At 36.8% G+C, this 24,336-nt stretch overlaps 1 protein-coding gene across 10 annotated transcripts in view; it reads right to left on the reverse strand.

Moving 5' to 3' along the window:
- RBPJ (recombination signal binding protein for immunoglobulin kappa J region) overlaps positions 1 to 24,336 on the reverse strand; it is a 266,159-nt gene that overhangs the window by 18,762 nt on the left and 223,061 nt on the right. For all 10 annotated transcript variants that reach the window (XM_054253440.2, XM_035293929.3, XM_054253439.2 and 7 more), the window contains 2 exons: positions 11,411 to 11,506; positions 3,010 to 3,175 (listed from right to left, as the gene is read on the reverse strand). In XM_054253440.2, coding sequence (XP_054109415.2) covers positions 3,010 to 3,175; positions 11,411 to 11,506 — 262 coding nt within the window. The remainder of the gene's footprint in view (positions 1 to 3,009; positions 3,176 to 11,410; positions 11,507 to 24,336) is intronic.

The following is a 24,336-nucleotide window of genomic DNA, read 5'->3' on the forward strand; positions in this document are numbered from 1 at the left end:
TTAGTGTTAAAATTAAAAGGTAAGCTCCGTATCAGGAAAGAGAAAATACTTAAATCTAGCATAAATAGTACATATCCACAAACAAGAAAGGAAAAAAAGAAAAGGCTGGATAATAAGACCTACACACAAAGAACTGCCTTTTGTTTAGAAAAAACAAACATACATATATCTCCTTGGAAAAAAAGGAAATATATCCCTAGTTATAATGAGTAGTTTGAATCCACAAAAATCAGAACCAAGATAACTTTATGGCAACTATTATTTTTAAAAAAATTCTAAGGCCACTGGCCACAAACTACTCAAATTCCATTAACAAGTAAAAAGTCACTGACTCATAGAAAATAAGCAAATAAAACTAAAATTACATTTGCCTTGCTTTTCTAAAAAGCTAAATGAGCTAATGGAATTCTAGAAGAGAAAATGGTATATAATTATCTCTCTAGAAACACTCTTTGAAAACAAGATCTCTAGGCAATAAAGACATTGCCCTGAAAGGAAGAAGAAATATCAAATCTAATGCTGCAAAGGGATACTACAGAAATATTTGAATTATAGAAACAAAATGTTAGCAAGAGTATATGATGTTTAATGATAAGAAAATCACAAGTGTGTTAAGTAATCCTTGTTGCACAACTTACCTAGCTGCAACTATATAAAATGTAAATTTTTAAGTTTTTAACAAATTAAAAACATTAAACAAAATCTGAGATCCAACATATTACCTACATACAGCCAAATGTTTAAAAGGCTAGATAGACTAGTTGTAGTAAATATTTAAAAGTATATTTTTGTATTTAAGTATAAATATCAAAAAATGCAAAATGAATTTCCCATATTTCTCAGTAACTAATTGTATCACTTACTGAATAGACTATTGAAAGAAAATAGTATTTCCATCAGTGAATGGAGGTTAAGTGAGGCATACAAGAGCAATGAAGCTCAGCATCCACTGCTCAGGACATCTTTGCCTACCTTGGTCAAAATCATGTTATTATACCTTTATGCTCAAGCACATGATCATATATTTATTTTTTTTCTGCCTGAGATGCCTTCTACTGACTCTCACCAGTCTTACTCTACGAAAACTTCCCTAATAGCATTTTTCCTTAAAATTAACATATAATTTTGACTTACAGATACTGTACTATTTTATTACTAGGTATTTTAAATACTAGTTAAATGCTCAAGCTTTCAGGTATTCTATTCCTCTTCTAGCAGTTTCTAGGCCTTGGTGAAAGGGCATACTGGTGGAAGTTAAAGAAAAATATAATCAAAAACAGCCGTAAGATCTCCAGGTTGAGGGAGCCCCTGAAGTACAAAATTTTAATGTAACACTACTAAGCCACGATGCTGCAAAAGGCAAGCAGTGATACTATTGGTTGGTTGGTTTGGTATTATCTCACTTAAAATTACTGGAAGCTGGAACTGGTTAAAGTGAACAATGAACTAGGATTAAACAGTTATATACACAGGTCGCTAGAATCCCTAGCTTCTCACTACCTAACTGATCCACTCATTCATAGTACTGAATGTCTACATGTGAAGTCTGGAGACATATAACTCTGAGACTTCCTAGGTAACAAGAAAACAGATGAGACGACTAAGATCTATTAGATCAACCCACCACTTAAATATATTCGTTACTTTAGCTCAGGGGTCATAATTTAGAAATGGTTTTACTGGTTTAAGATGAAACAACTTTTATTGTAGTATTATCCCAAATCTAATTTAAAATATATAGTCAACAAATCTTACTGACAAAAACTATAAAGATATAAATGACATACAAATACCTAAATTTGAAGGAGGCTGATATTAAGACCTGCAGTACCACCTGTAAAATGACTAAAATTGAATGTGAGAATACAAAGCCCTAGCTCACCTCCAGCAACGCTACTTCCAACCTGTATCCCTGCTGCGAACTACAACAGAGCAAACCCTAACATCTCCAACCAAGATTGATCAAAGAATGAAATCGTTGTTTATGCACTACTTTAGAAGACAGTTATATAGTCATTGACATCAGACTAGCCATTTTCCAAATTACAGGTAGCAAAGGAAAAATAAAATCACAGCTAAATTCTAAGTAAATAAAAAGCTTTCAATACTAAAGGTACAGATTGGCTGGACATGGTGCTACATGCCCGTAATCCAAGCACTTTGGAAGGCTGAGGTGGGTGGATTGCTTGAGCTCAGGAGTTCAAGACCAACCTAGGTGACATGGCAAAACCCCGTCACTACCAAAAAAAACTAGCCAGACATGGTGATGCACACCTACGGTCCCAGCTACTTGGGAGGTAGAGGTTGCAGTGAGCCAAGATTGTACCACTGCATTCCAGCCTGGGTGATGGAGTAAAACTCTGTCTTGGGGAAGGAAAAATAAAAGGTATAGATTGACTGACTGCTTTCTAAATTCATAAAATTAGTAAAACTAGTTGATAAATTGTTTTCCCTAGAAATTAAAGAAACTGCACCACACACTAAAATTTGAGTAAAGCCAACCGTGGCTGTTCTTGTCTAGAGTATCACTCTGCTTCGCATTTATGGAGAGTAAACCTTTATGATCTTTAAAACCCAGATAAATGCTTCCCAGAATATATATCATTATATCTAGTATAAAACTAAGATTAAGACAGCAGAGTAAAACAGTACTGAACAATGTATTTTTGTTGATATTTGAGTATCAAACCTCTGTCAAACAGAAGATGAGCATCCAGCCTCCTAAATTTATTACTGGCTTCCAACAGAAATCGCATCTACAGTCTGCTAAAACTGCCTGCAAGCTGAGAAAGCTTTTTGCATGCCACCTTCTGATGTCAGCAGCATAAGCTTCTGGAATGACTAGACCAACGTTATCTGAGAGGCATATTTTTTGGTCCTAGTTTATATATTCAATAAACGGTTACCAACAGCTTTTAAAGAAAGAAATCTCCACCACAAAAATGATTGTGAAAACTACATTCTGGTCCCATGGTACCCCTTCCTGATGAACTAGCAGTCTTGATTTACCTTTCCTTCCAAGTTTAGCTGCTGCATTTCTTGGTCACTATTTCCTATCCCAATAAATGCACATGGTTGAGACTCCTGTTCAGAACAACCATCACGTTCCATTTGTTCTTTTTTTTTCTTCCATCCACTGCCCATAAGATATACACAAGGAGGAGGGCAAAAAAACCTGAAGAATAATGGGGAAAAAACCCAAAAAGCACAATCAGTTAGATTCAAGAAAGCACTTCCTTTTCTTGAACATTATGAATACAAAATCATATTGAAATGCACCTCTTTCCCAATGAAAAATTTTGGTGAAGCGTTTTGTAATGCAAATAATCACGCTCTCAGCACAGAAATCAAGACTTCCACAAGGACTGTATCTGTTCAGGTAAAATACTGGAATTAGGCGTACAGTTACTTTTTAGAGTACAGAACTTATCTTTGTATTTTCACATGGCTCAGAGTTCTAAACCACTGGAATTCAGCAAATCCAGTGTACTCTAACACATTATAAAGCATGATAAACCACCATAAAATCTGTAATTACTAATTGAGGCTTATTCAAAATGACAAAATGAATGAATGACATTATTGTTATGGATACTGCATTTAACTTTATGTGGTAATTAACCTGGAAAATTGTATTTGAGCATTGTCCCAAGTAGAAACATCCAAAATATTAATAGAACTAAGTAAAAGAGTCAAAAGTAAATGAATATTCTGATTATGAACACTGCTGTGTTTTATATATCTTGGAATTTTATATACACCTGGAACACCTGGTGCACTGTAGATATCTGAGAAATGTTTCATGCCAAAAGAACAAAACACTATATTCTTTCAACCCATAGATAACCACAGGTTTGTTTTGCAGTTGTCAAAAACCACCCTCAAGTTCTTTTGAGAATGACTTTCTTATAATCTTTTCTTTAGCAATTAAAAATATTATCTATTGCAAAGCCTCGCTCCAGGCTCATATTTTACATAGTTTAGACCATCAATCCAGACCTTATATAGGGTGTAAATTCACATCTGCTCAATTATAATGCTGATTTAGACATACTTTAAAACATCTGTGTCATATCTCTCTGGGGGCCTGAAAATTCAAATTAACCACGTTAGCCACATAAATAATATAAATGGGTGAACAGGGTATACAACAAACAGGAATATCCAGGCTGGGCATGGTGGCTCATGCCTATAATCCTAGCACTCTGGGAGGCAGAGGCAGCCGAATTGCTTGAGCCCAGGATTTTGAGACCAGCCTGGGCAACATGGCAAAACCTCGTGTCTACAAAACAATGCCAAAATTAGTGGGCATGGTGGCAGTCACCTACAGTCCCAACTACTAGGGTGGCTGAGGTGGGAGGGCCACCTAAGCCTGGGAGGTCAAGGCCGCAGTGAGCTGTGACAGTATACCTGCACTCCAGCCCAGATGAGAGTGAGACTCTGTTTCAAAACAATAACAATAATAATGATAATTAGGAAGATCCTTTAGTATAGTTAGGAATATCTTTAGTTTAGAACCAATGAAGTTGGTTCTTTCCCTTCTTTCTTGAAACACATAGCCTCCATAGTCACTTTCACTTTTTGTACTGTTATTATATTAGTATAGAAAATTGCTTAATTTTCTTAATACTAGTGTAAGAAAACCTGGACCTTATATGCAGTGATAATCAGCTATTGGTGTGTATATACCCGCTCACATTCACGTAGCTGAACTATGGGTATGCAGGCCTAGTTTGGTCACATAATTCTTCAATGGATGCCTGAAATCAAATTTTATATGAAATACCATTTTTTTTAACTTGGCAACTGATTTATACTTATTAACACTCTGTAGGCCAAACAATATGCAGACTAAAAGAAAGAAACTTCATGTGCATATATGCACGTGTATAGGGACATCGGCAGGCTGGATCTGGCTCTCAGGTCTTCCTGAAGGTGGGAATGTCTACTTCTGGTTTGCTTCCTCCTCAGTCTCTACAATATTATCTATTGAACTGACTCTGAATATATAATGGCACCTACCTTTTGATCAACTCTAAACAGACTACTTTAGAGGCAATTTACATATGACTTACAAGTAAGCTGGGTTTATTTAATATTAATTAATTCTCCAAATTATTTATTACAGCCTGAGTATGTCACAGATACTAGGGATACAGTAGTAAAAATAACCAAAAAAAAAAAACTAAACAAAATTCATGTCCTCATGGAGCTTACACTCTAACAGGAGAGAGGTAACAAAAACAGATAAATGAGTAAAATAACGTGCATATGTATGGAGAGAAAAAAAATAAAGGAGGCAAGGGGTACCTGAAATGGGGATAACCCAAGGTGGCCAGGAAAAGCTTCCTTAAGATGATGACTTTGAGTCATAACCTAAAGTCATGTGGCCATCTGGGGCAAGAGCATTTCCACAGAGGAAAGAGCCAGTGCAAAGGCTCTGAGGTAGAAAGGACTGACCAACAGTGGGGAAACAACCAACAGATCAGAGTGGCTGGAACAGAGAGCAGGAGGGGGATTAACAGGCAGCAAAGCCAGGGATGATGGACAAGTGGACCAAGGAGGCCCTAGGGATTTAATGGAGTGAGGAGGGAAGCCTCTGTAGTCCTCTCGTGTTTATCTAATCCAATAGTAAAGAGCAGTTTTCATCCTTGTATACTTAGGCTGAGGCCAAGGATATAAAGGTCACAGCCAAGGTAAAGGGCTCAGTTCCAGGTCACTCTAAGTTTGGAGGGAAGCCTGAATTAGCTGGGCTAGTTTGGAGTGGGTTCAGTTCAAGTCCACAAGGAGGAGCTTTCTGGCTTCTAATGCTGGGAGTCCAATGCTTACTATGGCACAGAGTCAAATACCTAGGCTGGCACACTCTCAGGAGGTTGAGAAGCATCAGTTGTGGAAACAAATCTCCTGTTAGATTTTATTGAACCCTGAAGTTCAGACTCCTTAGTAAACTGGTATATCAGCTATAAAACTCAAAGAGCTGTGCTTTAGTACAGGTCGTGGGTTCCTTATCTAAAATGCTTGGGACAAACAGTGTTTTGATTTTTTTTTTCCAGATCTTGGATTGTTTGCATTTATGTTGAGGGTTGAACATCCTAAATCTAAAATGCTTCAGGCTGGGCACAGTGATTCATGTCTGTAATCCCAGCACTTTGGGAGGCCGAGGTGGGCAGATCACTTGAGGCCAGGAGTTCCAGACCAGCCTGGCCAACATGGCAAAATGCTGTCTCTACTAAAAATACTAAAATTAGCCAAGCATGGTGAAGCATGCCTGTAGTCCCAGTTAGGAGGCTGAGGCACAAGAATTGTTTGAACCTGGGAGGAGGGGGTTGCAGCAAGCCAAGATCACACCACTGTACTCCAGCCTGGATGACAGAGTGAGACTCTTGCAGGGTCATGTTGGCACTCAGGGTTTTCAGATCTTGGAGCATTTTGGATTTTTGGATTGGGAATGCACAACCTGTATACCAAATACAGTAGTCAAATCTCAATGAGCTATCATAAATGGTACTTTTTAATTTCACATCAGAAAAACATAAAGAGAGTTAAATTGATAAAAGAATGAGTAGTGCTGGTTTTCTCAAAAGCACTGTGACAAAATGCATGAAATGGTAAAAATCAGGTTGATAAAAAAATTCTCTACTCAAAACACTGACCTAAAGGTTCTATCTCGAAAGTGCTTTCCAACTATGAAATAAATAGAAGAAAAATGAAGACTTTTCAACAGGCTCTGAGTCTTTAAAAAGAAAAGTCAACACACAATTATTTCAAAAAGCCATGATGGCAGTAGCAAATCCAATATAATCTAAACACTGAAATTATTTCTGTATTGCTGATGGAATCACATCTTAGACATTCCAGTATCATCATTCCCTAAAATACAGCAAATGAATCAGGTTGTAACTCAGACTTCAGTAACAATACAGTGATTGAATAAAAGCAAAGATACAAAAAAAGGGGGGGGGGGGCAAGAATACAGGCAAAAGAAACTAAAGGGAGTGGGGTAAAAATAAAAGGCCATCAAATTAACAGAAGAAAACTTAAATACATCTTTATTTATTTATTTATTCAATATTAAGACAGAGTCAGAGTTTCACTATGTTGCCCAGGCTGGTCTTGAACTCCTGGTCTCAGGAGATCCTCCTGTCTTGGCCTTTCAAAGTGTTGGGATTACAGGCATGAGCCACTGAACCTGGCCTAAAATATATCTTACTTGGTGTATTTTAGGCCAGGTGTATGAAACCAACATTTTTTTTTTAATTTGGGTAGTTGGTCAATATGTATCAGACACTCAGTGAAAAGTCTGACCAGTAAGTGGTTAGCTTACAGAGTTTAACTGCTGCTATAAAAAGATATCCTATGAAACACATTGCCTTTATTTTCTCATCCTTCCCAGCAGCTCTATCACCTATGACAAACAATACTTTCTCGGCCACTTGGTGGCGATATGCACACATTTAAGATTTTATTCCTTTCATAGTTGTCTATTTCCAGAGACTGTTTCAACAACTCTTCTCTCAAATCTTGAGATGATGTCTGAAAACTGCCTTAAAAATTCAAAGAAGATTTTTTGTCCATCCTGATATATAAAGTAAGTTAGGTTAAACAAAATCCAAACTCATGACGTTTGCATTATCTCGCTACCTTTGCAGAATGACTACTAACCTGTGATGATTATTCAGTTCATAAGGACCATATTTAGGAACTTTTTGCATACGTCAAATGACGTATTAACATTTCCTCTAGATAAAATAATCTTTTAAAAAGTGTATTTTTTAACTTGAGAAGACCTTAATGAGAAATTAATCACTAATATAAATGAAGTAACTAGATGTGCCTTGCAAATAAATATTAGTTATTAGTTACCATACTTAATATTAAAAATAATTTAAAACTTGTCCTAACCAAGTATTTTTAAGCATTACTCACTGGAGTTATTTTGATGCCAAAAAGGCATAGCCAAGAGGACTATGATCGTGCCCCCAGATAACCTCACGCCTTATGCCTTTGCATCTCTTCGAAAGGGCCTGAACCAGGATCACCAAGAAAGAAGGAAGATCTCTTCCTACTGTGACACTCCACCAACAAGTAAGAGCCCAGAACTCTTCTCTGAATCCAGCCGTTTGCCAGACATCTAAAGGGGCAGACCCCTTACTACTAACACCTGCTTTTCTTAAAACAATCAACAATCAAGTACATTTAATGGGTTTCCCCTTTATTATAAAGTAATGGATATCTACTTTGAAATTTTTAACACAACACATCAGTAAAAATATAGAAAAGTAATTACTCTGGCCTTTTCATCATTTTTGTTCATTTTTTAGACAGCTTCAAAGTTTAGATTCTTCAAGCTTTCTTTTGACTGGGTTTTAGACCAGCTAGGCCATGCCCAAACAATACAGAGAAACTGAAAATAGGATGGGTGTGGTGGCTCACACCTGTAATCCCAGCACTTTGGGAGGCTGAAGTGGGCAGATCACAAGGTCAGGAGTTCAAGACCAGCCTGGCCAACATGGTGAAAGCCCATCTCTACTAAAAATACAAAAATTAGCTAAGTGTGGTAGGCACCTGTAATCCCAGCTACTCAAGAGGCTGAGGCAGGAAAATCATTTGAACTTGGAAGGCGGAGGTTGCAATGAGCTGAGATCGCAGGCAAGACTCAGTCTCAAAAAAAAAATTAAAAAATTAAAGCTACTACAATAAAAGATAAGACTAAATTTTCCCATTTTAACTTTATAAAAACCAATACCAGCTCCATACGCATCTTTTTTTTTTTTGAGGTGGAGTCTTGCTGTTGCTCAGGTTGGAGTACAGTGGTGTGATATCCGCTCACTGCAACCTCTGCTTCTCGGGTTCAAGCAATTCTCCTGCCTCAGCGTCCTGAGTAGCTGGAATTACAGGCACCTGCCACCACACCCAGCTGTTTTGAATTTTTAGTAGAGATGGGGGGTTTCACCATGTTGGCCAGGCTGGTCTCGAACTCCTGACCTCAAGTGATCCACCCGCCTTGGCCTCCCAAAGTGCTGGGATTACAAGCTTGGGTAACCATGGCCGGCTGTATTTATGAACAGAAACCTTATCTAAACTAACACAATTTTCTAAATAACTCTTCCCCTTTTGTTACCTCTACTGGGCCTCAGTTATTAAATGACACAGTGACTTTTAAAACTCCTGGTAAAGGTCCTTTTGTATAAAACCTGGCACACAATAGCCAATCGTAAATAAAGAATAAGTGAATTCAATTGTACTAAAATACATCTTCAAAAATCCAGAGAAAGAAAAGCAGCTTGCCCAAGTTTGAAGCTATATGATAAACATACATCTATTCATAATTCAGTTAGAGCTAGCCCAGTCTCAGCTAGGTAATGGTAAAAGGGATAGTCCTAGGCAAAGTTAAGTTTACAAAGTTTATGTTGTTAAAGGATCTTTTCCTCATCAAGCCCTGCTCTAGATAACCAACACTCAAACGCAAATAGAACGCTGTGGCAATTAGGGTAGCAAAAAGGGTAAATATTTGAAATCAAGCCCTCAGGAGTTCTAACCCTAGCTCCACAGATTCCTAACTAATGTCAACCTGGACACATTTAAAGTCTCTGACCTTTAGATTCTTCGCCCACAGAATTTGGTTCATAACATGACAACTTTACAAAATTTCTCTGAGGATTATAACTTTAAAATATTTATAAAGCACTTTCAGAAGAATGGCTGGCTCATGATTGGAGCCGACATGAAACTGTTTCTACCTAAGATTCACTATGAGGTGCACAGCTGGCCTTTTAGATTCTTCTTCCATAATGATGGGTGTTGACTTTTTCTGTTTTGCTTAAAAAGCAGAAAACTTGCTATAAACACAAAATTTCATTAATGGAAAAAAATATTGAATTTCTAGTATAAATTTCATGGGGGTGGGGAAGGACCACTAATTTGATTTGGTATGCAATGTCCCAAACTACAGATACCAACTTCTTCCCATATTTAACCCTAAATCAGTGTTTAAGTTTTATTAGTAAAGTAAGATGAAATAATCAGAAATTTAGTAAGCCTAAATAACAACACCTGGCAGTATGAATAATAAATATTGTTTTCGCTTATTCATCTTTGAGGATAAAACTACCAATTAAATAGCTTTACCTTCTTGACCAAACACAGTGGCTCATGCCTGTAATCCTTTGGGAGGCAGAGGCAGGCAGGCGGATTACTTGAGCCCAGGAGTTTGAGATCAGCCTGGGCAGCATAGTGAAACCCCACTATAAAAAATACAAAAATTAGCTGGGCATGGTGGTGAGTGCCTATAGTCCCAGCTACTCAGGTGGCTGAAGTGGGAGAATCACCTGAGCCCAGTAAGCAGAAATCATACCACTGCACCCCAGCCGGAGCAACAGTGAGACCTCATCTCAAAAAAAAAAAAAGCTTTATCTTCTTCTCAGCTCAGATCTAGTCAGCTTCAAGGAACTTTCTAAGTCTCTTTTAGGATATAAGTTAATTTAACTACATACATATTACATTTCCTTCTCTTAAGCATAAGCTGAGGTATCCTCAACCCCAAACCTTAGTTTTCATTCCTTTTCTCTTCAGTTGGATATCTTTATAGCCAATTAAAAAAAAAAACCTTTGATCCTTCTCCGTAAGCAGGCTTTTTCCATAAAATGCTTAACCAAAAATGCTGTTTAAAAGAAAGACTCAAGAAACTATTCGCAAGAAAATTACAGGTACCAAGTGAAGAAACAACTTGGTGTGAAAGTCCCCAATTACACACACAAGAAAGCTGAAATTTATAGAATACTGTGAGAAATAATTTTTAAAAAATCACCTTGTAATTTAATTTTGGTTAATCTACTTTATAGGTAATTAATTTCTGTTGAGTCCACATCAGGCAATATGAGAATATGAACCCAGTTTTGCTGTTTCTTCTTAACAGCAACCCAGACGGTATAGGATCAAGAGAGAGGGCCAGGAGTTTTCTTTATAATCACTCCATAGCTCAATTCACTTAAGCTCAAGAGAGTTTTAGGATCAAGAGCATGTTTAGCCTGTTCCTTTTCAAAATGATACTTTTGGGGTGACATTTGTTTAAACAACTACATTTCCCACCAAAAGAAAAGCTTCTTTGTGAATAAGCGTATCACACAAGTAGTTGGGGAATATTATATAGCCGCCCCCCCCCAAAATGTGAATTATTTCATTTTGTAAGATCAGGGATTTAACCAGATGACCTTTATTAAATTCTCCTTCTGTCTTAAGTATACCACAATTCAGTTTCTCTCCTTCCAGAGACAAATCCCCCATTTTTTATTTTGTACTAGCAAAGAAACCCAGTAACAGAAGCCGACCTCTGACATGGATATTGATACATAAGTGGCAAATTCATGTGGTAACTACAATTAACTATCCACCAGAAAAACAATAATCTTACCTTTTTTCATTTCCATATGACTTCTGTGCAACTTTTGCATGAAGAATAAGTACTGTTTGATCCCCTCGCTCTTTTAAATAATTTCGCATAGCTTCCCTAAAATCAAATATAAATATTACTGTTACAGAGGTGAAATTCTTGATGAAATCTTTCATTACTATGCTCTGTAATGAGAATGCTTAAATATTTTTTAAAATAAGCAAACCTTAAAAACAAAAACAATAAAGCAAAGTAAATCCATAAATTAAATCTGAAGATTATGTAAGACAATAAATACTTCTCATTTTCAATTCTATTCCTTGTTCTTTAAAAATAAGAAACTGTCTTGCATTCTTTGAAATTTACGATATAACTCAAACCACAATTACATCTTCCAAAAGAACTAGAATCAACATATACACTGCTAATGTGACTTTAAAATGTTATAAAGTTAATAAAATGCAGTAATTTTGTAGTTTAATAATGTTTCCCTACCCCAACTATCAGAAGCAATGTTTTTCACTGAACACAAAGGCTGTAACAAGTCATTAGGTCATCTAAATGATCCTAAAATGACAATCGTATAAGGACCAAGAAAGGCCTATCATTCATATACAAATACATAATTATCTCAAGGATATTATTAAATAAATAAAATTTAATAAAGGCTAATTGAAATCAGTGAAAATCGGAATTTTGAAAAAAATACAATGTTAATTCTTTTAAGTATAAACAACTCTACGTATTTATTGAGCAAATGCTCTTCACTATCTTAAATGCATTTATATACCCAATTGTTTTGCTAAGCAATATTAAATAAGCAATTTTTATAGTAAAAAGAAAGCAATCTCTACACAGATGAAACTACAACGATTCTGAATCAGCAGAAGCCCAATTCCTTAGGATGTCTTCACATTCCAAACTTGAATGTTATTCTACTGATATTATAAAGACAAATATCAGGTATAAGAGGCTATCTATACAATAATAATGATTAAATGTGAGGACTTCTAGATTTACAGCATTTACACACTAAGTAGCCTGATTCCTCAACTGGAAACTGAAGATAGTAACACCTCCTTTTCACAGGGTGGCTGAGGGGATTAAACGAGATAACCTAGATGACAGCATTTATATTTACCAACAGAAAAAAACCTGTTAGCTGCAGGGCAGGACAGTTACACCAGGATATAAATAGACTGAGAACTAGTCCCTACCACTGAAAAGGAACTCAAAGTCCAAAGTGTAATGAAATGCAATAATCCAAGTAGAGATATGCACAAAAAGCACCAATGAGGGAATGCCTACGTAAGGCAGGGGTGGATGGTAAAGGACTACATGCTTGGAAAAGTTTCTTAGAAGCCCTAATTCCAAGAGAGAAGTCAGCACGAGAAGTGGGAGGAGGAAAGCATAAGGTGTTCCAGGGCCTGAAAATAGTGTGAACAAAGGCATGAATAACTTCATTCAAGCCAAGGAGTAAGGCAGCCACAACAATAACACAAGAGCAGCTAATGTGTCTTGAGTGTTTACTATGTGCCAGGCCCTGAACAAAGCACTTTAACTTCATTATTTTATTTAATCCTCATAATCCGAAAAGGTAACTACTGCTAACACCATTTTGACTATAATGCCTAAGGTGTTACAGTGAATAGTAAGAATTGAAACAAATTTTGCGAGATTCTAAGGTGAGCCACGACTGTGAATAAGGTTGACAATGATAGAGTCAAACTATGAAAGGCTTTGAAAATTGACATTTGTGGTTCCCAAGTTTTCTCAGACATAAAAAATAAAAAAATAAATAAAATAAACAAATAAATAAATAAATAAAAAGAAAATTGTCATTTGTATACATAAATACTAAGTACAAAAGTTCAAGCTATTTCAAATATCACCCCAGAACAGGTGATGATAAAAGTGGTAATACATTTCTGCATAGCAAAAGAAACTATCACTACAGAATGGGAGAAAATATGTGCAAACTGTGCATCTGATAAAGGTTTAATATCCGGCATCTATAAGGAACTTAAACAAATTCATAAAAAATAAAAAATAAAAGTTAGTCAAAGGATATGAACACTTTTCAAAAGAAGACATACTTGTGGCCAACAAGCATATGAAAAAAAGCTCAATATCACTGATCACTAGAGAAACACAAATCAAAATCACAATGAGACACCATCTCACTCACACCAGTCAGAATGGCTATTATTAAAAAGTCAACAAAGAGCAGATACTGGAGAGATTGAGGAGAAACGGGAATATTTATACACTGCTGGTGGTAGTGTAAATTAGTTCAACTGTTGTGGAAAGCGGTATGGCGACTCCTCAAAGAGCTAAAACAAAACCTTCATTTGACCCAGCAATACCATTACTGGGTAAACCCAGAGGAATATACATCATTCTACCATAAAGACACATGCACACAAATGTTCACTGCAGCACTATTTGCAATAACAAAAACATGGAATCAACATAAATGCCCATCAATGACAGAAAGTGTGGTACATATACACCATGGGATACTGTGCAGCCATAAGAAAGAATGAGATTATGTCTTCTGTGGGAACATGAATGAAGCTGGAGGCTATCTTCCTTAGCAAACTAATGCAGGAACAGAAAACCAAATACCACATGTTCTCACTTATAAGTTGGAACTAAATAATGAGAACTTATGAACATAAAGAAGAAAACGACAAGACACTGGGATCTACTTGAGCGGGGAGGGTGGACAGAGGGAGAGGAACAGAAAAAATAACTATTGAGTACTGGGCTTAATACCTGGGTGATGAAATAATCAACAAATCCCCATGGCATGAGTTTACCTATGTAACAAACATTCACATGCAACCCTGAACCTAAAATTAAACTTAAAAAAAAAAATATCCTGGAAAATACTTGAAGTACTTTAGGAGAAGTATTGTTACATAGGTTATTATGATTAAACCTTTAAGTATTAAAAAAAGTGGTAGCATGAAGTAAAATTTTTAGAGATCCAGAGAAGAACTCAAAATGAAAAAAAAAAAAAAAATCCATCCTTTTGTGAATTGGGACAGGATCATCCGTCAATTTTCTCTCAACCCCATTACAAAAAAATCAATACTGTAGAAACTGAATTTTCAATCTAAACTAAAGGCAATGAGAGATCTTATTGAGGTTTTTAAAAAATAACGTAATTAGGCATGTGGCTTACACCTGTAATCCTAGCACTTTGGGAAGCCGGAACAGGAAGATCACGAGGTCAGGAGATCAAGATCATCCTGGCCAACATAGCGAAACCCCGTCTCTACTAAAAATACAAAAATTAGCTGGGCGTGGTAGCACATGCCTGTAGTCCCAGCTATTTAGCAGACTGAGGCAGGAGAACCGCTTGAACCAGGAGGCAGAGATTGCAGTGAGCTAAGATTACGCCACTGCACTCCAGTCTGCTGACAGAGTGGGATTACATTCCAAAAAATAAATAAATAAATAAAATAATATGTAATAATTTTACTTTTGTTTAGTTATTTATTATTTCTAGAGAAAGGATTCAAAAGCAGAGAGACAAGACGAACGTATAAATAGGCTCTCACACATCAAAGGTGAGATGTTGCAGAAGTCAAGGTCACTTTAATTCCAGCAAGAAGTCTAACGATGCCAGCTGGGGGAAGGACATAAGCAGGAGTTAAGTCTGAAAGCCTCTATTTTATTTGTAAAATGAGAGGCCATCATGATGTCTAATGGATAAGAAAACAGCCGTAAATACTGGAAATACCTTCCAGGGTATGGAAAAGGAAGCTAACTATGGACAAATAAAATGACTGAAGATTGGTATCAAAGGACAAGCTAATGTTGGAATCCAAAAAATAATGGTGCTGATTCCCACTAACATTCCAAGGGAGGGAACAGGGAGAGCATGCTCTCAAACCTGCTGGGTACTAGAGATGTAGCCTGGAGAGGGTGACAATGATGAGGGATATAAGGTGTTGTAAAGTCAGGTGACTGAATATAAAGTTCAGGGTGAATAAGAAAAGAGAAGCAGACTGGGTGCGGCGACTCACATCTGTAATCCCAGCACTTTGGGAGGCTGAGGTGGGCGGATCACCTGAGGTCAGAAGTTTGAGACCAGCCTGACCAACATGAAGAAATCCCGTCTCTACTAAAAATATCAAATTAGCCGGGCATGGTGGTGCCTGCCTGTAATCCCAGCTATTCAGGAGGCTGAGACAGGAGAATTGCTTGAACCTGGGAGGCGGTGGTCGCAGTGAGCCGAGATCATGCCACTGCACTCCAGGCTGGACAACAAAAGTGAAACTCCATCTCAAAAAAAAAAAAAAAAAAAAAACAGAAAAGAAAACAAAAGTAAAACCAAGAGAAGGCCAATATCCTGACAAAACTGGCACAAAATTTCCCAGCATAAAACCTGAAGAGCTGTTACACATTTGTAATTTTAAGCTGTTAAGTGTATTTCCTGATACTAAATTCTATTTGCATTTGTAGTCTCAATTACATCATCTAGCAGTAACTTCATTGTGTTTATCAGGTTTCATGTTTATTTTTCTTGTCTTCCCAAATAGACTACAAAGTCTTTAAAAACAAGACCCTATTTTACATTTCTATCTCTTTCATGACAACTCAGGTAAAACAGGACACAAACTTGGTATTTTATAATATCCGAGGCAGTCATAAATCCTTTTTACAAAGAAGATTTTAATTATAATCATTAAACGAGCTAAAATTAAGCTATCACTCTGCCAGTACTCTTCTAAGCAATTATTAACATTACCAACAACCTTTAGGGTAACATACTATTATGTACATTTTAGAAACTGGGTAGAAGTAACTTTTTTAAGATGATACTGAAGAGTGAGGATTCAAATCTAGGTAGTCTAGCTTGTGAGGACAAAATTATACTATTAATGGTTATGAGTACAGCTTTGATGTGAAATAGATCAGGGTCTGATAATAAGGGTTTGTCACTCACTAAGCCTGTAAAATAAAGACAGTAATACCTCATATTGTGGGGGAAAACACATACACACACTTTAAAGTAAGTTAGTCTCACAAACTGATGGAAAGCAAGTGTCAGAGTAACTTCTAGCTATTACTATTATTTTCTTAGAAAGAAAACTTCAACCTTCAATAGTTAATAACTACACAGATGTCAGGCGGAGAGAAAATGGGACTTCCACTGAGGCTTTGAGAGCAAACTTCAAAATGACCTAGGAATGAATGAAATGATCAGGCATCTTACCCAATGTGCAAAGCACAAATTTTGCAACTACACTAGGTAAAGTGCACACTTATCCATCTTCCCACTGAAGATTTACTGAAAGCCTACTATATTCCTGGCACTGGGCATTCTGCTGATTTCTAATACTGGATGTTAACTGTTCACAGGTCTAAGATCTCCAGGTGCTTATGATGAATGCAGGGCGACGGCTCTGGTTTTCCTTCATATTTAGAATACAAATTCCTGAAAAAGTAACTAGAGCCTCAAGGTAATCATGAATAATAGTTGTCCTGTAAGAGTAATTTGCCAAATAGCTTCTTTCAACAATAAAAACAAACTTCGCTTTATTAAACAGAATATTAAACATTAAAAATCATGTTCTCTGTCATTTAAAGCTTGATTGCTGACTTTCTGCACCTTAAGGAGCCATAAAACAAGGCAGTATACTCTAAAGAAACACAATAAATAGTAAATCCCATCAAATAATAGTCCATATGCTTTTCATTCAAATAGAGTAAGGCTGTGTCAATGAATAGGATTTCTATCTCAGCACTGCTGACAACCTGGGGAAAATCATTTTCTACTGTGAAAGACTGTGCTGTGCATTGTAGGACTATAGCAGCATCATTAGCTTTTACCCTGCAGGTGCCAGTAGCACCCTTCCTTGAACTGTGACAAGCAAAAGTGTCTCCAGATGGTGCCAAATGTCAGGAAAGAGGGTGGAGTGGGATGGTGGTCACATGAGTCAAAAACTATTGGGCTAAACCCAAAAAACTCCAGTGTTAAGGTATCACAATCATCCAGGGTTTTCCCAAAATGAAAAAATGGTGAAAATTTTACTGTTGGAAAAAACGTATTATAGGTGCTGAAGAATCCTTGCCAATAGAATTACTATGTTTTATTATGGAACTGTTAAAAAACATTAATGAAAAAGTTAAAATTCAATTTTTTGAAGTTACTTTAAAACACATTGTAAATTTTGAAGTCTGTTGTTTACTAATTTCATTTAATGATTCCTTATATAAAATTTTCATTCTAAATGAAAACCAGTAAAAAACTATTTGAACAGTCCAGGAACAGTGGATCACACCTGTAATCCCAGCACTTTGGGAGGCTGAGGTGGGCGAATCACTTGCGGTCAGGAGTTTGAGACTAGCCTGGCCAACAAAGCGAAATCTCATCTCTACAAAAAATACAAAATTAGCCGGCCATGGTGGCACGCGCCTGTATTCCCGCGACTCAGGAGGCTGAGTCAGGAGAATCACTTGAACCTGGGAGGTGAAGGTTGCAGTGGGCCAAGATCGTGCCACTGTGCTCTGCTGGCTGACAGTGACACTTCCGTCTCAAAAAAAAAAACTATTTGAAGAACACTATGGAACAACTAAAAGAGTCTGCTTACTCAAAACACTGACGCTCCAATGATTGAAAAGATTTTACTTTTATCAAAAATAATTTTACTAACATGAAATTACGGCAAATGCCATTCTAGTTCAACATGTTTAATCTGTGAATATCTTTGTCAATGTTTTGACTATGGTTTGCTTTATAAAATTCTAACTTTTTTTACACAGCAAAAAAAAAAACTCCACAAAGAGAATGCTGAAGTGAAACATCCATGAATTAGTAAGATAAGCTCATGTGCTGCTGTTTCCAGTGGATCTACTTTTACCAGTTATGCCACTGGAGGCGATTGGAGTCTGCAAATAAAGAGAAGAACCTGGTCCCAATGTAAAGGTAAAAGAGAACTTCAGTTAAGGGAATATAATCAATGGTATTCAATATCACAGAACAGACAAGGAAGATAAAGATTAGAAAGTCTTCATAAATTTGAAATTTAGCTCATAAATGAAACAGCTTAATTAGAATCTTCTCAGTGAGCTGGTGGTGAGGCAACACCACTAAAGTCAGCTGCAAAATGAAAGGGAGGGAAGGAAGTGCAATGAACATGTCATGCTTCTTGGCTGCTAAGGAAAAGGGAGTAACTAAGGAATAACTAAGGATAAGGCAGAAAAGTCTGTCTCTTTACAGGATTTTTTAAATTTTGGATATAAAGAAAAGTTGTTTTTTTTTTTTTTTTTGAGACGGAATCTCACTGTTGCCCAGGCTGGAGTGAAACGGTGCAATCTCGGTTCACTGCAACTTCTACCTCCCAAGGTTCAAGCGATTCTCTGGCCTCAACCTCCCCGGTAGCTGGGATTACAAGCACCCACCACCACACCCAGCTAACTTTTTATATCTTTAGTAGAGACAGGTTTCACTGTGTTAGCCAGGATGTCTCTATTTCCTGACTTCATGATCCGCCCGCCTCTGCCTCCCAAAGTGCTAGGATTACAGGCGTGAGCCACGGCGCCTGGCCTATGGCTTAAGGGAAGTTTTTAATTACTAAGTTTGTTAAAACAAAAAAAGCCACGAAGACAATGTAAAGGCGCACTACAAAAAAAAAAAAAAAAAAAAAAAAAAACTAGTATCTATAAACCTGCTAAGTAGCTGAAGTGTAACACAGAATTCTGGAAGACGAGATTGGAAACACAGAGTGGGGTAAGATCGACTCAAGCCTTAAATGCCATGATAGTAAACTGTACATTTAATTTATAGGTTAGTGTTTCTCAATGTAAATTCCTGGAGGCAAGATCCCCTTAAAACGGAGTTCTGAGGTCCAAGACATATGGAAAACACTACATACCACATCTCCCTTTAGGACATAAATTATAGCAGTGACTGTTTGCGGTGTCCTTATGGTGCTAACCGCCGCCATTCTTCTAAAAACAGACTTCCTTACTTTGTCCCTGCACTCCTACACAGCTCTGTGATTGGTCCAAGGGGTGAGTGGAGTGAGTGTAGAGGAGAGGGAATGGGAGAAAACCACAATAAAGACCGGAGGTCCAGTCGTCCTTACCTTCAGGCTCACTCTGCATTTCTCAAATTGGATTACTGTCACTTGTAAAATCCAAATAATAACAGTTCCAAAATGAACTCTGTCTTGTAGTAAAGAAATTTATTTTTGTTGTATCAAGAATTTTCAAAGTAATCACACACACACAATATCACACATGTATACGTTTTAGAGAGCTGAAGACCAAACTGAGAAACACTACAGGCCACAGTGATCAAATCATGAAGCAGCTTGTTTTTGTACCCCCTAGGAGCTAAGCATGCCTTTTACATTTTTAAAGAGTCATAGAACAGAGACTAATAATACCCAACAGAGACAGTATGTGGCCCTCAAAGCCTAAAATATATACTACTTGATGCTACAGAAAATGCTTGCTGATCCCTGCAGACAATTTTTAAAAGTAAAAGTTTTTAAAGAAAAGTTGTAAAACAGAATTCTAATTATTAAATCAATTCAGTATATTACATGGCTGACATTCAATCAAGTTTTTTTTTTTTTTAAATAAAACTCTTCCTCAAAACTGGACTTATGGACGGACAACTGACAGTTCAGAAAGCTCAGCTCGACTTCTCTTGTCTACTTCGGGCTGCTGCCAAATGGCATCCGGATTTATACGCACCCCCACAAAACCTCACAGAAATGCCCTATTTTCGTCAGATTCTGTTCTGGCAGCCTTGCTTTTCACACTGTCTCAGATAATTTTTCTCAAAGTGAGCTCCACAATAGTTACGGTTTACAAAGGAGCCTGTCTGAATCAAAGACATTTCAATGAAATCAGATAAAATAAAGTGAAACCAATTAATGACAGGACTACTCAGAGCCTTAAACAAATCTTCAAGAAGAAGATATTTGTAGGCTTCATTTTCCAAGCTATTAGGCCAGACTAAGATCTCCTTGTTTTTCCCCCAAGGAAGCTTTCTGAGAACTACTGTTTGCCTGAGGGCCAGTTTTTAAGATGACAATCTAGGGATACTATCAATAGTCAACAAAGTCCTGGTGCCCTTGTAATACAACAAAACATTGAGGCTGCTATACTATGAGTCTACATCTACCAGTGACCAAAGCTAAACAACAGTACAGGTCCTGATCCGAGGGAAACACCTGAACATCTCACTTCCATTCTCTCTTTTTATGATAAAAGTAAAAATGTCTCAAAATTCCACAAAGTTTTTTGCAGATAAATAAGTAAATTGCTTTGAATCCTGCCTCATAGCTATGAGACACATCCTTTCAAATTCTGACCAACTCTTGGTTTTCCCCTCCCCGCTCCCTACTCCCAAACGGGCATAGGCCATGACATTGAGAGCAATGGGTCATCAACACATCTGTAATATATCACATTTGTACAATAAGCCTAAAAGGTTATTGTAGAAATAAGCCATTTTGCTACTTAAGGCTTTACATCTTATGTTGAAAAAAATAGGAACTAGAGGAATTTGAGAACATAAAACAGCACAAGGTGATGACAATCAACGGCAGACATTTTAACAGCTGTATGATATTAGTAGTATCTAACTACTAGAAACTCTATGTGTCCCTCCAAAATTCTTATGCTGAAACCTAATCAGGAATGCCTTGGTAGTAGGAGGTGGGGCATCTGGGAGGTAATGAGGTCATGAGGATGGAGCCTCCGAGAATCGGATCAGTGCCCTTGTTCCTCCTGCCATGTGAGCACACATAAAAAAGACTGCCATCTATCAACCAGGAAGCATCTCCCAACAAACATGAAACACACTGGTGTCTTGATCTTAGACTTCCCAGCTTCCAGAAATATAAGAAATAAATTTGTGGTTTATAAGCTACCCAGTTAATGGTACACTGTTACAGCAAACCAATGGGACTAACACACTCACTGTAGTCCCTTCCTTAATGGGTATTTGTCATATCCACACATTCTTTGGATTAGTATCTGTTCAGATCATTTCCGCCCTTTAAAAATTTATTATTTCCTTATTATTTACTTTTCAGAGTCTTTTAAACTTTGTTCTTTATTTTGATGAAGTAAAATTTATTAATTTCTTCCACAAATTGTGTTTTTAGTATCTAAGAAATGTTTGCCTAATAAACAATATTTTCTCCTATGTTTTCTTCTAAAAGCTGTATGCTTTAAAGTTTTATATTTAGGTCTACATTGAGCTATTTTTTTAATATGGTACTATGTATAGATTGTAGTTCCTTTGTGTGTGTGGGAGGGGGTTAAAAGGAGCAATGGATATCCAATTGTTCCACAATCAACTATTAGAAAGACTATCATTTAAAAAATCTAGTTAAATTGCCTTTGCACCTTGACTGGAAAGCAACTGACCATATCTGAATAACTATTTTTGGCCACTAACACAATGGTCTACTTAGCTATCTTTATGCCAATACAATACTTTAAATTACCATAGCTTTATAATAAGTTTTGAAACCAGGCAGTATAAGTTCTTTTTACTCTTTTCCATGATTGTTTGCATTTCTATATAAATTTTAGAAACAGCTTATCAACTATTACAAAAAAAGCCTGCTGAGATTTTGACTGCGATTATGTTGAATCCATAGAATCAGTTTGAGAAGAACTGACATTTTAACTATATATATTTGTTTGAGACAGGGTCTTGCTCTACCATCTAGGCTGGAATGCAGTGGGGCAAACATGGATCACTGCAGCCTGAACCTTCTGGGCTCAGGCAGTCCTCCTGCCTCAGCCTCCCAATGAAGCTTGGACCACAGGCCGGTGCCACCATGCCCAACTAATTTTTTTATTATTTGTAGAGACAAGGTCTCACTTTGTTGCCCAAGCTGGTTTCAAACTCCTGGCCTTAAGTGATCCTCACACCTCAGCCTTTCAACGTGTTGGGATTATAGGTGTGAGCCATCACACCCAGCCCACGTCAACAATATTAAGTCTTCTATCTAAAGAACATTTAATTAGAACTTCAAGTTCTCCCAGTAGTGTTTGGTTTAGAGTTTTTGCACGTTCTGTCATATTTTTGAAGAATTACATATATTTTTATACTACTGCATGTATAAACTGCATTGCTTTCAAATTTCAATTTCCCATTGCTCATTGGTATATAGAAATACAATTTAGTTCTGTAGGTTAATCATGTATTCTACTACCTTGCTAAACTCACTCATCAGTTCTAGTGGCAAGATACTGCAGTATTTTCTATATAGATGATCATGATATCTGCAAATAAAGACAGTTTCACTTCTTTCTTTCCCATCTAGGTGTCCTTCATTTCTTTTTCTGGCCTTATTGTACCAATTACAACCTCAAATACAATGCTAAATGGAAGCAGTGAAAGCAGACATCCTGCGTTGTTCCTGAGGAAACATTCAGTGTTTAGTAGAGGGAAAGCATTCAGTGTTTCAACATCAGCATGTTGTAAAATGCCGTTTTTTCACAGGCACCCTACAAGGAGGAAATTCTCTTTTACTCCAAGTTTGCTGATAATTTCTATTAAGAATGGATGTCAAAAGCTTTTTCTAAATCCCCTAAGATAACCATGATTTTCCTTTTTTGTTTTATTAATACACTGAATTACATGAACTGTTTTCCATTCCTGAGATAAAAGTCACTAGGTCATGATGTATCATCCCATTAATATACTGCTGGATTCCATCTGAAAATTTGTTAAGACTTTTTATATCTATGTTCACAAGGGATATTGGTCTGTAATTTCATTTTCTTGCCTGCTTTTCACAACAGGGTAATGCTATGCTCACAGAATGAACTGAGAAGTATATCCTGCTCTCCAATTTTCTGAAAGAGTATGTACAGAATTAAGATAATTTTTTTTCTTAAATATAGAATTCAACAGTGAAGCCATCTGGGACTACAGTTTTCTTTGTCAGAAGGTTTGTAAGTTCAATTTCCTAAAATATAGGACTATTCAGGTTACCTGTTTCTTGAGTAAACTTTGGTATTTTGTTAATTTCAAGAAATTTGTGCATTTCTTCAAAAGTTGAGTATTACTGGTAAAAAGTTAATTATAATATTTGCTTATTATCCTTCAAATATCTGTGACTCTGAAGTGATGTCACCTTTCTTGTTCTTGATACTAGTAATTTGTACAGAATCGAATTTCTAACTAGTATGATTGTCCTTTGGCTTGGAGAATTTCTTTTAACACTGTAGCTAAGTCCTATTTGCAATAAATTCTTTCAATTTTTAATATGCCTATAAAGGTCTATATCTACTGGGTGTAGAATTCTAGGTTGACAAGTATAGGTCTCCCTTGAGCACTTCAAAGCACTTGCTCTGTCTTATCCATAACAAGGTTTCAGATGAAAATCTGTCTTCCTCTCTTTGTTCTTCTGTGCCTATTTTGTCTTTTGTTTTCTGTTTTTTTCTTTATCACTGCCTTTAATCAATTTGATTAGAGTGCTTCTGGGTAGTTTTTGTACTCGGGATTAACTGATTTTTTTTTTTTTTTTAACCCTGTCAGCCAGCTGGAGTGCAGTGGTGTGATCTTGGCTCACTGCAACCTCTGCCTCCTGGGTTCAAGTGATCATCCCACCTCAGTCTCCCAAGTAGCTGAGACTACAGGCATGTGCCACAACGCCTAACTAACTTTTTAAAAAAACTTTTTGATAGAGACAGGGTTTCACCATGTTGCCCATGCTGATCTTGAACTCCTGAGCTCAAGCAATCTGTCCACCTCAGCCTCCCAAAGTGCTGGGATTATAGGCATGAACCACAGCACCCAGCTTAGATCTGTGGTTTTACAATTTTCACTTATTTCCCAGTTAGAATATTTTTGCCTTTATTTTTTCATATATTGTTTTAATCATACTCTCCTTTCAATGACTAATCACATATATATTAGGCCACTTGACAATAAACCATGGCTCACTAAT

The sequence above is a fragment of the Callithrix jacchus genome, chromosome 3 (genome assembly GCF_049354715.1).
Source record: "Callithrix jacchus isolate 240 chromosome 3, calJac240_pri, whole genome shotgun sequence".
NCBI classification, from domain to species: domain Eukaryota; kingdom Metazoa; phylum Chordata; class Mammalia; order Primates; family Cebidae; genus Callithrix; species Callithrix jacchus.